This window comes from Molothrus aeneus, chromosome 7 (assembly GCF_037042795.1).
Source record: "Molothrus aeneus isolate 106 chromosome 7, BPBGC_Maene_1.0, whole genome shotgun sequence".
NCBI lineage: Eukaryota > Metazoa > Chordata > Aves > Passeriformes > Icteridae > Molothrus > Molothrus aeneus.
Genome location: NC_089652.1, coordinates 17,048,145 through 17,062,794, shown reverse-complemented (window position 1 = coordinate 17,062,794; position 14,650 = coordinate 17,048,145). Strand labels below are relative to the sequence as shown.

Sequence of the window (14,650 nt, the reverse complement as noted above, 5' to 3'; positions counted from 1 at the left end):
AATTTTAGTCTTTTTTTTTATTTTCTTTCTTTCCTTTTTTTTTTTTTTTTTTTTTTTTTTTTGTGTGTGTGTGTGTGTGTGTGTGTGTGTGTCTGTTGAAAGGAAACAGCCGATCCCCAGTGCACCCTTTACTGACGCACGGGCAGTATAAAAACACCATCATCACAAAGCAGCTGGCAGGAAGCGGCAGCCCCCTGTCCCTGACAGTGCCGGGGTACCGCTGGCACCCGCTGCCATTCGGGAAGCCAGGTTGGCTCCCGCTTAGCTGCTGCAGGTTGCATGGAAGAGAAGTGCAGCCTCTGTTCCCCCAGCCTGGCAGGGCTTTGGTGCAAGGAAGGGGATGCGTTGTGAACTGCGGGGCCGGGAAACCCGATAAGACTAGGCGAAGATAGGCACGTTGGTTTTGCGTTCTTAAGAACTGAAAATCCCGTCGATTCATTTTCTCGTTCCCCCCAAAAATATGATTCCCACAGGGTGTTTTATGTGCTCTTGGGACAGAAAAAGAAACCCGAACAAAGACGGTATTTCACCCCTCGGTTGGCAGGCAGCTGTTAAAGGTATTTACTGCTCTACTGCAGTGCGGCACTCAATGCTGCTGGAGCGGGAGAGGAAAAAACAGGAAGCGAAAGGAAAAGATGAGGCGCAATAAACATTGCAGCAGGTCGCGGAGGCCGGGCGGGGCGCGGAGGAAGGGTCTCTGCGAGAGACAAGAGGCAATAAAACTGCATTCAGCGGCAGCAGGCTCTGCCCGAGCCCAGCGCTCGCCTCCCATCACCCGCGGGGGAGGGTGCGGCGGGAAGGGGAGGCGGCCCGCAGCGCCTGCCCAGCGCCCCACGCCCGGAGCCATCCGAGCTGGAGCCTGCCGGAGTGCAGCGAGGGGCGGCGGGGGGTCCCTCAGCCGCCCGCCTGGCCTGGCTCCGCCGCATCTGTCCGCGTGTGGGCGCACGCCCCGACGGAGCGGGACGCGGTCACCTGCCCGCGGCTCCCCCTCAGGGCCGCCGGGCCGGGCCGCGGAGCGACCGCCGGGGGCGCGACAGGCCCCGGCCGCAGCCACCAGCCCTTCTGTCTCACGGCCTCTTCCAGGAGAAGGCGCTGTAGGACAAGCCTGGCCGCTCTCCCCTCCGCGGGGCGAGGGGCCCACCGCCCGCCGCCGGCCCCGGGACCCGTACCCTGCCGCCCGCCTGCCCGCGGCAGAGGCCCGCCGGCGGGCGGGGGACACGGGCGGGACTCCACCGCCTTCCTCGGGCGCCTCAAGCCGCGACCCGGTTGTCCCACTCCCTCCAGCGCCGCGATTTCCCGTCTCACCCGGGTCCGCAGACCCCGGCGCGCCCTCGCTCTCCCTGCCTGACCCGCGGTGCCGCAGGGCTCCCCCCGTGTGCCCCGCTGCCCTCCTGGTCACCAGCCCGCGCTTTGATGTCGGGCACCCGCCTCTTCCCTCCCCGTTCCTTTGATGCGGGTGCCAGAGCACCCTCCTTCCCGCCGGCTCCCTTCCCGCGGGCACAGCCCCCGGCCCCCGCACACCCTCCCTTGCCTCCTGCAAGCCGGGGCCCGGCAGAGCTCCCTGCCTCCGCCTCACCTGTTGCCTGCAGGCTTCACCTTCCCCAGCCGTGCCCGGACACGACCCTGGCGGCACCCACCCCCACGGGCCGTGCCTACCCCGGCGGGACGCTCCCACGGCCCACGGCCTCCCCTCCCTGCCCCGCACTCCTCGCCCTCTTCCCCCGCGGACCCGAGGTGTCGCCGCCGATGCCCCCGTTTGATGTTGAGGCGCGGCTCGACGCCGCCCTGCCCGCTCCGGGCCTCCGCTGCCGCCGGATCTGCCTGCGGGCGTGGGGTGCTGCAGGCAGGGGACTTTGCATGCCCACATCCTGCTCTGCGAGGGCATGGGCGGCGAGGTGACTCTTGAAAAGTCGGGGTTATGATAAAAGCGAAGGGGCAAAATGCGTTGGACGCTATCAAGGTGCTTAGTAGGTCTTCAAAGTCAGAGACGGAGCCTGTAATTTTCTGGCAGTGTGGTCCTCGGGGTAGGATGCCAGTCGTCATGTCTGTCAAGTCGCACTGAGAGCGATGGCGGCATGCACATGTGATTCTATTCCCCCAGCCTCTTTATCACAATTACCAGAGGGAAACCAATTGTTACTGTGTTGTGTCATTACACCTCTTATCTGTCTCCAGATCATCAGCCCCAAATATGAAAACTTGCATAAAACCCTAGAGAATGAACTGGCCAGAGCTTCAAAGTCAAATTTCACATCTGCATTTTAGAATAGGAAATGTGAAAATCGTTCTAATTCTCACTTCAAAAATCTCATGGCTAGAATTACTCAGTTACTGAAACATTTGTCTTGTCCTTAACTGAGAGGGAGCTGTATCTCAATCATCAACTCCTCTCAATCATCTCACAGCCTCATCTTTCACAGCCCCATGTCCTGGACACGTGTGTCTGAAGCACATGCCCAGCCCGGGCCACCCCATTTGCCAGGGGCTGTCACTTCTGCAGCCTGGCTGCCATGCCACCTGCCTGTCCATGGCTCCTCTCCTCTTGCACATTCCAGGCAGTCTCTCATCTCCAAACTGTGGCCTTCTCTTGCCCACGAGACAGGCCCAGAGAGCTGAGGCAATCACAGACACTGAGGGAGGGATGTGATGCTCGTGGTACTGCACAGGGCCTGGAGCCCTCCCATGGCTGCCTGGGGCCTGACCTGTGCCATACCCAGCACTCAGTGCCAGGCCTGGGGCAAACACACTTGACTCTGCATCCTACTTCTTGTCCCAAACTATTTTCCCCACATTTTATTGCACTTTCTCATTACACCCTACCCCTCCTGTCCCAGCACACAGCCTTTTCTTGCCCCTCTCCAGGTGTGGCCACTTTGGCTCCCTGCAGCTGCTTGCTGCTGAAGCCCTTCTTCCAGAAGCCAGTGAGGGTGATGTGTTTGGGGAGGAGGGCAGCTGGAGGCCACCACAAAGCCTGATCCAGGGCCCACTGTGGCCAGGCCCAGGTGCCTGAGTAGGGCTCAGGGAGCTCCAGGGAACTTGTCCCTCTGCCTGCCCAGGACTGGGAGCACAGGCCATGCACAAGCTGACAGAGACCCTGCAGTCAGCCCCATGCAAGACAGCCCACTGCTCTTTCTGAGATGGCTGGCTGGAGCCCCTGAGCCCGATAAAGCTTCTCAGACCATGCACTGTGTCTGAAATGCTACCTTGGGCACTGTCCCTGCCAGCTGTCCTGGGCAGGAGAGGGGGAAAGGGCTCTTCCACATCTTAGGGCACTAAAAAACCACGAAGGCAATGCCGTGTGAGTAAGGGCTTGCAAAGAGCAAGAAAAATAGTGGAATGCAAAGCCACTCTGGATCATAAAGAAGGAGCAGGGAAGGACCTCGGGATGCCTCTTGTTGTCTGAAGGAAGAGGAATTGTTCAGCTGTGACTGGAGACATCTAAAAAATATAGCGAGAGCTGAGCTGATCCTTTTGGGTGACTTCATAAGAAGTAAGACCAGACTCTAGTGTTAAGTAGGCACCACTCAGTTGGTGCCACCACCCAGCAGGGAATTGCATTTTGCTCGTTTTTCAGAGCTGAGCCCCCGGGCGGAGGCGCACTCTCACCCCCGGACCGGGCGAGCGGCCGTGTCCCCTCTGCAGGCGGCCGGTCCCCGCCGGGGCTGACACAGCTCCCCGCCCTCTGGCGAAGGCACGAACCCTTCCTGGGATGCACCAGGAGCCGCTGGCCGCTCCGACGTCTCCATCTTAGCCATGATAGATTGGGAGCTGATGCCCGAGTTTCTTCATGCTGTGTGACTGCCAGGGACATTTGACTTCCTGTGCTCGGGCTCCTTGAAATTCTCATTTGCGAACTCACACCCTGCTCCCTTCACACCAGGGCTCTTTTATTGCTTTATAACCGTCCTTAAACTTCCAGTCCTCAAAGATCTCATTGTGGCAGGCTTCACACTTTCTCCCTTTCCGAAGCCCTGTGCACTCACTGTTGGCAGCAGTTTGGTCACTTACAAAGGTCCCTCGGGTGCCCGGCGAACCTGCAGCCCCTGGCACAGCTCTCCCAAGTTTTGAGATGAATGACTCAAAGCCGTTTTGCAGGGGAGCCTCACCAAAATGCCATAAACACCCAGGGAAGGGAAAAAGGTTCCATCTTTCAGTTGGTTTGGGTTTTGTTGTTGTTGTTGTTGTTGTTGTTTTGGTGGGATTTTTTTTTCTTTCCTCCTAAAGATGTACTTCCTTGTACCTCAAGAGCTATAAAGAAAGGTTTGAACGGGTACCCACAGAAAACACGCCCGGCTCCTTTCCCAAGAGCACTTTGGGAGCGCTAAGTCCCCTTTGCAACTTTTCCTAAAACACGCTCCTCAAAAAAGGCCGGCATACTGCCATGCAGCTGAGCTTCCACCCATCCCCGCTATTTCGACCCGGTCCCGTTTTATAGGACAGATTCAGAGAACCTTTATTTAGCGAATAAAAGTTTAAAGCTGAAGGTTATTTATGGTTCCACAGAGATAAGTCCTGAGTGGCTATTTAGAAGCACGTGATTCCAATAAACTTTGTTTTATGGCTTGAGAGTTGACAAGCCAAAATATAATTCCCACCATAAATTAGTTTAAGAGCATACAAGTGCAGATGCTTTCGTTCCTGGAAGCAGTAATCGGGAAAGTGTTAGCAGGGAACCGTCGGCGGAATGCGACCGCGCAGGCACCTCTGCTCCCGGGTCCCCCAGGCCGCGGGGGGAGCGCACAGTAAGTCCGCTATCCGCCTCCCTCCGCCGCCGCGCTCGGGCTCCCGGCCCCGGGCACTCGCCAGCAGTGGGGCGGCAGCGCTGCCCGCCCGGCGCGGCTCCGGGGGAACGGGCAGGTACCCTCAGGTGGTGCGGCTGCGCCGGAGCCAGCCGGCTGCGCTCTGGCTGAGATTTCCGAATTTAATGGCATTTCTTAAATGGAGATAAGCTTCTTTTTTTTTTTTTTTCCCTTTCTTTTTCTTTTTTTTTTTTTTTTTTTTTTTAATAAAAACTATTTATTTTAATAAAAGGAAAGGCTTCGTAAGGGGGTGCTTAGTGCCAAAATGCTGATAATTAATCCACTCTCCTCGCAGGCTATGAATGTTACCTAGAGTGGGCAGAACTTAAAACAACAAGAAGAAAAAAAAGAAATAATTAAATTAACAAGAAAGGTCTTGGGAAGCTCTATGCAGTGAAGTATTGATACGGAGGCAATTGCTCTGTGTTTAATACAATAACTCGCCAAGATATCGTAGGAAGGCAATAGAGGAGATGAAAAATCGCTTACAGAAAAGAACCCCCCAGTAGTATTTACTTTTAAATATATGACGAGTTTCAGGAGAATTAGACTAAACGTGTGGGTTTGTTTCTCTTATGTGATCTTTGAATAGATTTAATAAAATATTTGAAGGAAAGTTGAAGTCAAATCTATCCTTCTATAATGCAAACAAAGGCGCATGTCTCGTGGTTACTGAGAGGTTAATTAGGTGATCCTAAAAGAGAACTATTTTGGAGTAATCCGATATTTATTTATTTACTCTGATAAAATTATAGGTCTTTCTGTGTTTAGCACGGATATAATGCTGCATGGCGTATTTTGTGGGTGATGGTTTGGCAAAGGTGATCTGAATGTGACTGGATTCCCACAGAACAAAAAAAAAAAAAACAAAGGCCTTTGTTATTCTTTTCCATTAGTGAAAGAAGGAGGTCTGGCTCTTTATTTCTTTAGAAATTATCCCGTATAAAATTTAGACTATGAATATTAAAAGTGAAAGATCACACCCCAGGCACAGGGAAAGCGTGTATTCATAAAAAACTGCCTGAACGCAACGTGGTCCTCATTTGGAAGGGGCTTCCATCCCACCACTCCTCTGCTTGCAGGATTTACCACCAGCTCCTCTCTGCCTTCATCTATCAAACGTGGTTTGTAATTGTTCTCCAGAAATATCACCCGTATGTGGAATACAACAGTAACAAACGTTTTTATTGCAACAGGTTCTGCAGCATGGAAGAACATCCACAGTAAGTAACCTTTTATTTCTTGTAGTTTATGTTATTCGAAAATCCTGGTTCTTCCCTCCAGACCTAAAAAAACCCGCAAACTATGATTCCTGGTGGATATTTCTTCCTTCTCCTCCTCCACCACCCCTCCCCCCCAAAAAAAAAGAAAGAAAAAAGAAAAAAAGAGAAAGTACTATGTCAGCATGGGAAGGTTCTTGTGGAGTCAGTTTGTGGTACCATGTCATAATCCTGGCTAGCATTAAAAGCAGAGGTGCAGTCTCCTGGGGGTTTATTACAGGGCTGTACAGGTGTCGTCCTGCTTTTAAGCACTCCAAAGCAATTAGCAGCGTTTCCATTTTAACTCGGCGGGACTGTACAGCGCCTCCCTGTGCAGAATCCAGACGGATCACGTTGTATCCCAGCACCTCATAACCTTGGCTACTCCCACTCTTTTCTGCAGACAGGATCCCAAGCAGAGCTGTGCCTGCTTTCTGCTGTTCCCCTCGTTTGGCACAGACGGGTGGCTGGGTGAAAGAGGCGGCAGGGGCTGGGGGCGGTCAGCGCTGGCGAGCCGGGGCAGCCCAGATGCAGCCCGGTTCTGCGGGCAGTAGAGCTGATCTGCTGGTGCGAGAGGTCTCGGGGCAAGGGAGACTCTAACGGGGATTTAAATGCTGTGAAGGCACGGAATAGAATGGGTATCAGAGCTTAGCAGGGCAATCTTTTACTGTAGGGGTTTTCGCATCCCAGATGGTCCTGCCTGAGCTGCGCCAGGGGGACCGAGGGGAGGGCAGAAGATCAGTGTGCATCAGGAGCTGCTGTTGAACCTTTCTGGCCCCAGTGAGGAGCTGGGTGCATTGGTCCTGGTCCTCCAGGCTGAGACCGGCTTGTCTCTCAAAGAGGGAAAGAAAGACTGCGGTATTTGGAGATTCATTAGGTTGTACATCGCCCTTCCCGTTTCTGCCAGCCCGGCTCTGACCCGGAGCATGTGAAGGACAGGAGTGTTTGCGTGTGTGTTTGTTTGCGTTTCCCCGCTTCCTCTCCCTGTTTCCTGATAAATAATCTATTTTCCCTGGGTGTGCCAAGCTTCTCCCGGTCCTTTTGTCTTCCATTGCAATATTGGTTTTCGAGTCCTATAAATACGAGCTAAAGAATCGCCTTCAGCGTTGCAATTTTAATTGTGTTCCATAGGTAACTTTCCTCCCCCATAGCTCAGTCCTGTGCTACGTAGACGCCCTTGGCATTTTATTACAGGGTCGGCCCTAAATGTATGGATTACTTGTTTTCTGCCAACGTACATTTCGCATACTGATTATGAACCAGAATACAAAAAGCCTGATAGATCAAAAGTATTTTGTATGGGCAGTTGAACAGGAGGTGAATATATAACGCTTTTGTTCATCAATAACTCTTTGGCTTTGACCTGTCTGAGCAAGTCGTGCAATAAGGTGAAACGCAGGTCACAGCGTCTAACAAATATGAAAATGTGTAGTATTAAGCAGAACGGGGAGCTGCTGCTCCCCCAGCTCCATCGCTGCTCCCTGGGCAGCCCTAGGCGGGCTCGTCCGCTCCCGGGGGCTGCCCCAAACGACAGCTCTCTTTGGGGGGCGGAGGGGAGTTACCCTGCCAGTTCAGCCGGGTGCTAAATAACGCCCGCGAGGGCGGGGGGGTATCCCCTCTCCCCTCAGAGAAAGGATGCGAAAGCGGGAGAGATGCTGAAAATAGCTGGGTAGGGATTTGAAGAATCCGGGGGGAGATTAAGGATATAAAGTCGTTTTGAGGTGCACTTGCTGTGGAGGAGGCACCGCCGCAGTGGTCAGAAAGCAGACGTTTGAAAATAGCATCTCCCAGCTCAGGCACTTGGGAGCTGGAGGCAGCCAAACAACCCGGTACACATCGCTCGGATAAGCGCAACACCCCCAAATCTGCCCTCCGCAGTGGTTGGATGTATCACACCCGCACCATTATTTGTCCTTATGGTGCCTGTTTTAAATAGTGGAAGGAGAAGAGGTTGACCGCAGGACAGCAGTGAGGAGCTGGGTCAGACACAATTCATGAACTTTTGTACTCCTGTGTGCCGCTGTCGACAAAGTAAAAATAATGAAACTTTGTGATATGTTTGTAAATGATTTCGGCTGACCTCTCGCCCTGCCCTTCACCATAAACGCTACGGCAGGGAAAACCTGGGAGGGTGCGAGGCTAAGGCTCGCAGGCAGATCGCGGGGATAATAGCTAGACCAGCATAATAGGATGAAGGTAAATTTGGAAACTCTCTTTTTCCCGAGAGCAACTAACTCCAGCTTTTAACCTCATCTTTTTCACCAACCGCTGTTTCTGTTGTCGGCTGTTTTGCTTCTGTTTCGATTTTTCAGAAATTCTTTTTTATTTTGGGGGAATTTCTAATTATGGAGAATCTTTTCAGATTCGTGTTAGCCTAAATATTTAAAGACTCCTAGCTAAATTACTTTAACCATTATCATTCTAAATAGCGCAATTTGACTGACCACGTCCATTTTCCATAGCGAGGACGTAAGTGGCAGAGAATTTAAAGAAAGCGGCAGGTCTTTCTGAGAATTTGGTAGGCGAAATTCGTCGCTATGAATTGGTGGAGGGTCGTAAAGCTCTATTGCAGCAATAATAACAAGCGTGAATCTTTTCTGAAATCCCACCTTCCTGCAAATCTGTGTTTCAGAACTGAGTCCCAGCAGAATAGTTTGCATTCCTCAGAAGACAGTAAGAGACTAAGAGAATTGCAGAGACCTGCTATATTGTAGATGAAAACAGAATGTTATTACGTTGTCTATATATACCCTGTAGAACCGAATTTGTGTGATATTCATATAGTCACAGATTCGATTCTAGGGGAATATATGGTCGATGCAAAAACTTCACCTTTCTGCAGATTGTTAGAAGTTAAAATACTGGCGGAATCAAGAGGCATGTGCGTGCTGAACACTCAGAAATTATAAAAGTTTTGCTGCCTCGCCCCTATTCGCTAGGTTTTAGGACGTTTCTTAAAACTTTGGTTGTCGTTCAGTCCTAACTCTCACTGACAATCTTTGAATTTAAACAGTTAAATTCACCAGAAGTTACAAAATTTCTGGAAAAAAAAAAAGATATTATATACCAATCAGTGAATGAGTCTTTTATAAGATACTCATAAATTAGCTAGATATGCCAGACGTTAGCAAAATTTCCCTGTCAAGGGTCCAGATCGCATCAAAATATTTACGACAGCAGCAAAAGCAGCATTCGCCTCGCTGGAATGTATTTACTTGTGCTCCAGGAATGATACTGATGAATGAAGACCGAATTTATCTCATTAAAGCCGTGATATTTTTAACCTAATTAAATGACGTCTCCAGTTCAATTGATTGAACTTTAGCGGTTAAAAGTGAACTCTTTCTTGCCATCTGTACGATTTTATATACATACATGTGTAGATTTATAAATATACGTTGGCGTTTGCGTCTGTGCACGCATACATTTGCACACGTATATTTTGAGGCTTGAAAGTGAATGAGAAGTTACTGATTGCCTAATTTTATTCAGCAGAACTAAATTCTGGTAACTTTTGGATGACCTCTGCTAGACAAAGACAGGACAGATCTATTGTACATCATATTACCCTCTTCTTTGATGGCTTTTCTTTTCCTCGCCTGCTTATCAGTTTCTTCCCTTTTAACCCCGCTTCAGCTCATCGCTCTGTATATTCCTTTCGATTCTTTTTCTTATTTTATTTAAAGCGAGGTACCAAGCCCCGGTGGCGATCCTGGCTAGTAGCTCAGACGGCAGGGCAGCATCCCCTGGGGCTGGGGGAAGCCGGCTCAGACAAAAGGCTGTGGGCAGGGCAGCGGCCGCCGCCCCGGGGTACCCCTACACCTCCGGTACCTGGTTTGCGGGTGCGGCCCGCCGGAGAAGGGGGGTCATTCGGTTAGAGGGATGTTATTGAGTGGAATCGCTGGAAATGCGGGGAAATGCGGCGGTGGGCGCCCGGCTCCCCATTGGCCGGGCCGGTCACATGCCCGCCTAACTTTATTCAGTTGACAGCAAGTAGGAGGGCTCTATGGCAGGGGAAAAAAAGACAACACGAGAAAAATTAGTATTTTCTACCTTCAGAAATTAATGGCCATGAGTTCGTATATGGTGAACTCTAAGTATGTGGATCCCAAATTTCCTCCTTGCGAGGAATATTTGCAGAATAGCTACTTAGGCGAGCAGGGGGCCGAGTACTACAGTGCCTCGCAGGGCGCTGATTTCCAGCACCAGGGACTCTACCCACGGTCAAACTACAGCGAGCAGCCCTTTAGCTGTAGCAATGCCCAGGGCTCTGCCGGGCAGCCGCGGGGTCACGGACAGGAGCAATCCGGCCCGGCGAGCCACTTCCCCGGCCCAGCAGAGCATTGTCCACCGCCTCCAATGTCCAACTCGCGAGCCTGCAGCCAGCAGCCGGCCCTCAAACCCCCAAACGGCTCCGCAGTTAAGCAGCCGGCAGTAGTTTATCCCTGGATGAAGAAAGTCCATGTTAACTCGGGTAAGGATCCTCTTCTTACTTTGCTCTTCTCCCCTGCTTCCGATCGGCCTCAGCGGCGCTCTGCCGAGTCCCTGCCAGGCTCGTGGGCGAGCTTTTTAAGCCGAGGTGGCCAATTACACTCGCCATAAATTTTTATTGCTGAGGAAATAGGCCGTTGGCCATGCGGGGCTTTGGCGTGCAGGAGAAAACTCCATTTTAGGAGCCTTCTAGAGGCTCCCAGCCTACCTAGCTGCGTGTGCCCGTAGTGCCTGCCTCAAACGAGGGGGGAAAGCAGCAGCCCGGCCATTGTAAGCAACTGGGACGAATCCAGCTCGGCCACATGCTCGCAGCTCGTAAGGTTTTCTTTTGTAAAGTCGGACCGGCAAGTCAAGATTAGCTTTGTAAAAGTTCTCCGTATTTTTTTCCCAGTGAATCCCAATTACAACGGAGGGGAACCTAAACGCTCCCGCACAGCTTACACCAGACAGCAAGTCCTAGAACTGGAAAAAGAATTTCATTTTAACAGGTACCTGACCAGGCGCCGCCGTATCGAGATAGCCCACACTTTGTGTCTCTCTGAGCGCCAGATCAAGATCTGGTTTCAGAACAGAAGAATGAAGTGGAAAAAAGATCACAAACTGCCCAACACGAAGGGCAGATCTTCTTCCTCTGGTTCAAACCCCCATTTACAAACTGGTTCCAAGGACCATCAGACTGACTTGACAACTTTGTAGAAGAGGTGAAATTTTCCATTTCATCCTTCGCTTCTGACCAGTACTGTACATAACTGACACTGCCCAAGCAGAACCTGCATGTAGCAGCTAAGGACACGAGAAACTGTCATCTTTCTGTAAGGTACTGTTGTACAAAGGAGACAAAATGACGCTACTTTGGACTTTATTTTATTTGCCTCTGCTAGCACAACCTAAAAAAGGAAAACAAAAAAAAAAAGGAAAGAAAGAGAGAGAGAGAGGGAAAAACAAACAAACAAACCATCATGCAGGCAGTGGGAATTGGGAAAATATTAAATGAGACCTTCTGTCCTTAAAAAAATAATAAATCATTGAAAATGAAACTGTCCTGTGTTTCAGTTTTGAATTCTGAAGTGAAGATTGGATGCTTTATTCTGGGATTTATACTTTTAATTGTCTTTTTATCCCATGCAATTTCGGGAGAATGCATTTTGGGCAAGTTGAGGACAGGAAATTCATAGCATAGTCTTTTATTCGAACATAAAGACTAGTAATTGTGAACTTTTTTTTTGTGCTGCTTTACCTTTCTCGGTGTAATGAAAATTCTTGCTTATTTCCATAACGTCTCAGAAAGTGTGCATAGAAATGAAGTGAAAACGGGTTATTTTATGTTCTGGTAATGTTAGTGTATTTATTTATTTGTTGCATAGAAGAATGAAGACAAAAAGAAAAATAGCCAAACCAAAAACGAGGAAGGGGAGCTGAAATGCAGCATTTTTCTTCCCAGTCTCATGAACACATATGTAATGTTTACTTGTCTTGAACGTACACAACTTTCTTGTTCCCCCCCACCCTTGTTTTTAAATTTCCATCTTTGTGAATAGGAAAAGTGTCCCTGCTTCTTACCGTGTGCCATCCAGAGCTAACAGGCTTGAAATCTGTTTCCAAAGTCTGCTCTGTTCAGCGCTGTGCTTTAAACCATCGATACCTCATTTAAAAATGGAAAGAAAAAAAAGGAAAAAGAAAGAGGCGAGACCACAAAAAAAAACAAAAAAAAACAAAAAAAAACCCCCACAAAAAACAACAGCAACCCAGACTGAAAAATTAATGTAATTTCTGATATAAACTGAGCCATTCAAAGCTGAAAGCTGAACACATTCTTTCAACCAGATTTTAAATTTCTTTTCTGCTAGAGAGACATAGTCTATGTGGGTTGCTGGTTTGTTTTGTTTTGGGTTTATATTGGGGTTTTATGGCTTTGGTTTGTTTAGTTTTTAGGTTTGGGTGGGTTTTCTAAGATTGGGTAGGGGTTTTTTTGTTTTGGTGGGTTTTTTCTGGTTTTGGTGGGGATTTTTGTTGCTTTTTTTTTTTTTTTTTCCTTTTTAGAACAGTGATTGCTCTTAAGCAAACCATGACACATGACTGCAATGGCTGGAAATCTCAGCAAGTTGCTTTCAGGAAAGATGAAAGGCTTGGATGGGAGCAGAGCTGGTCTAATACCCACGAATTTGTCCCTGACTGCTGGTTGCCAAAGTTTTAGTGCTCTGTAACTACCAAACCAAACCAGCTCCCTGAGCCACTTACACCTCTGCTCAGGCGGTTTTAAAGCTCAGCCCTTATCTCCTGTACCCTCAGGGCAGCCTAGGAAAGGGACCACAGAGCCAAAATTGTAACGAGGTGATCCTTTTATTAAAGAGAAAAGTGGCGAGGAAGGAAACTCAGCAAACACTGAACGGAGGTGGAAAGAGCAGGGGGTGAGTTAACGTGCCCTTCTCCAGGCTGGATGCTTCCCACTGAGAACTCACGGCTCTCTGGGCTCGCTCGGGAAAACGCTGGCCAAAATGGGCTTGAATTAATTCGAAAATAAAAGGCGAGCTTTTCAACAAGAGTGTATTCGGCAACGTTAACTGTGGCCAGCAGTTAATTTCTGCCCTTTTCTCATCCCTTGAAGTCCGCAAAGTGTCTTTAAGACTTGGTCTTTTGTTTTAGAGCCTGGAGAAAACTCTTTGTTCTTCCTTAGGGTTAGCCCAGTTCTCAGACTTGCACATGGCAATACTTGAATATCTCCACGTCGTGATATTAAAGATGGATATTCCCGCATTATTCGCATCATTGTTTCTATGACAAAAAGCACCGAGTTCATACATAGTAAAGACGTCTTTTTTCTGACGCCTTCACGTTGAGAAGCTGAAAAGGTATTTTACTGAAGTTCGGCTAAATTGCAGGAACAGGTTCACCCAGAGGACAAATTTTCTATTCGATTAGTTGTATTTCAGCCGGGAAGAGTGACCTCTAAACCCTTAACCTTTTGGACCCAAACTACCCTTCCCTTTCTCTAGCATGGAGAGCAGCTAGCAGCAGCGCTTGAGGAGGGAATTCCTGAGCCAAGTTTTCAAGTTTTGTTACACCAGGTTCCTGCAGTAGTGGCCTTTCCTCTCCAGAGCTGCTCAAAGCCATCCTTTTGCTCTTCATACGTAGCTATTAAAATAAAGAAGAAAAAGGGGTGTGGGGAAGTAAAATCCCTCTAGCTACTCTTGAAAATCCTCCTCCCGGACCCCCGCTGTTTTCCTAAAGTCCGATAAGTTGGCTGCGAGCAGGACAAAAGTGTTATTCGAGAGAGAGTTACCAACTTTGGCATCTGTGGTACAGTCCTGGAAAATACTGGCCTTGGATAAGCAAATCCTTGCTTTGTGCTTCTAATCAACCGAGATGGCTCCCGAAGTTAAAGGACCAACTTCTGCTCCCAGATTTCCTTCCCCCGCCCACTGAAGTCAAACAGGCATGTAGCTGCGAGCAGAATTTGTCTCATTGTCTTTTGAAATGTTAATAACTCCTGGACGAGTGTTGGCTTCAGCAGGCACAGCTCTTACAGCTCTGTTTGCACGTCCCCTTTGAGCGGGGCTGGAGCACTGTAGGTTTCCATAGGTGTGATTGCACCCTAAGACAGGACAATATGTGAAGTGGAGGCAGAGAGTACCAAACAGAAATAGTTTCCAGCTGCCATTGCTCTGAATGGTCGGGAATGTCTGTAACAGTGACCAGCAGCACCCACTGGTCGTTATCTCCCATGCTAAACGAACCTGGGTTGGTTTTTTTTTTCTGTTCAATGGTTGTAACCCTCCTCCAGAGTTATTTTTTGTATGAAGGGAAACTGATTATTTTTGTTTATCGCGGGTAAACGTTGTGCATTGGAGCCTTTGTTAAACGGTCGCATTGTCCAGCACCGCTCTCATCTCTGTTAAAGTGTGATGCTTTTTATAGACTTTGCTGATGTTTTGCTGCCATTGATTAAAGCGTTATTTATACTAACTGTCGCCTGTAGTTTTGATGTAAGCCCTCCACGTACTTCTGAAATAATAAAAGGTGTAGAGAAATAGATTCTGGTTTGTACCTTGAACAATCAGTCCTTACAAGGTGGGTCTCTCTTCTGTGAAAATGCTGGTCCCT

General features: G+C 49.3%; 1 protein-coding gene across 1 annotated transcript; it reads left to right on the top strand.

Moving 5' to 3' along the window:
- Nucleotides 1-10,114: 10,114 nt before the first annotated feature.
- On the top strand, nucleotides 10,115-11,245 carry HOXD4 (homeobox D4). Its single transcript, XM_066553843.1, has 2 exons — nucleotides 10,115-10,532; nucleotides 10,941-11,245. Exons 1-2 carry the CDS (start codon nucleotides 10,124-10,126, stop codon nucleotides 11,243-11,245), a joined length of 714 nt encoding a protein of 237 aa, XP_066409940.1. The 5' UTR covers nucleotides 10,115-10,123.
- Nucleotides 11,246-14,650: the final 3,405 nt, after the last annotated feature.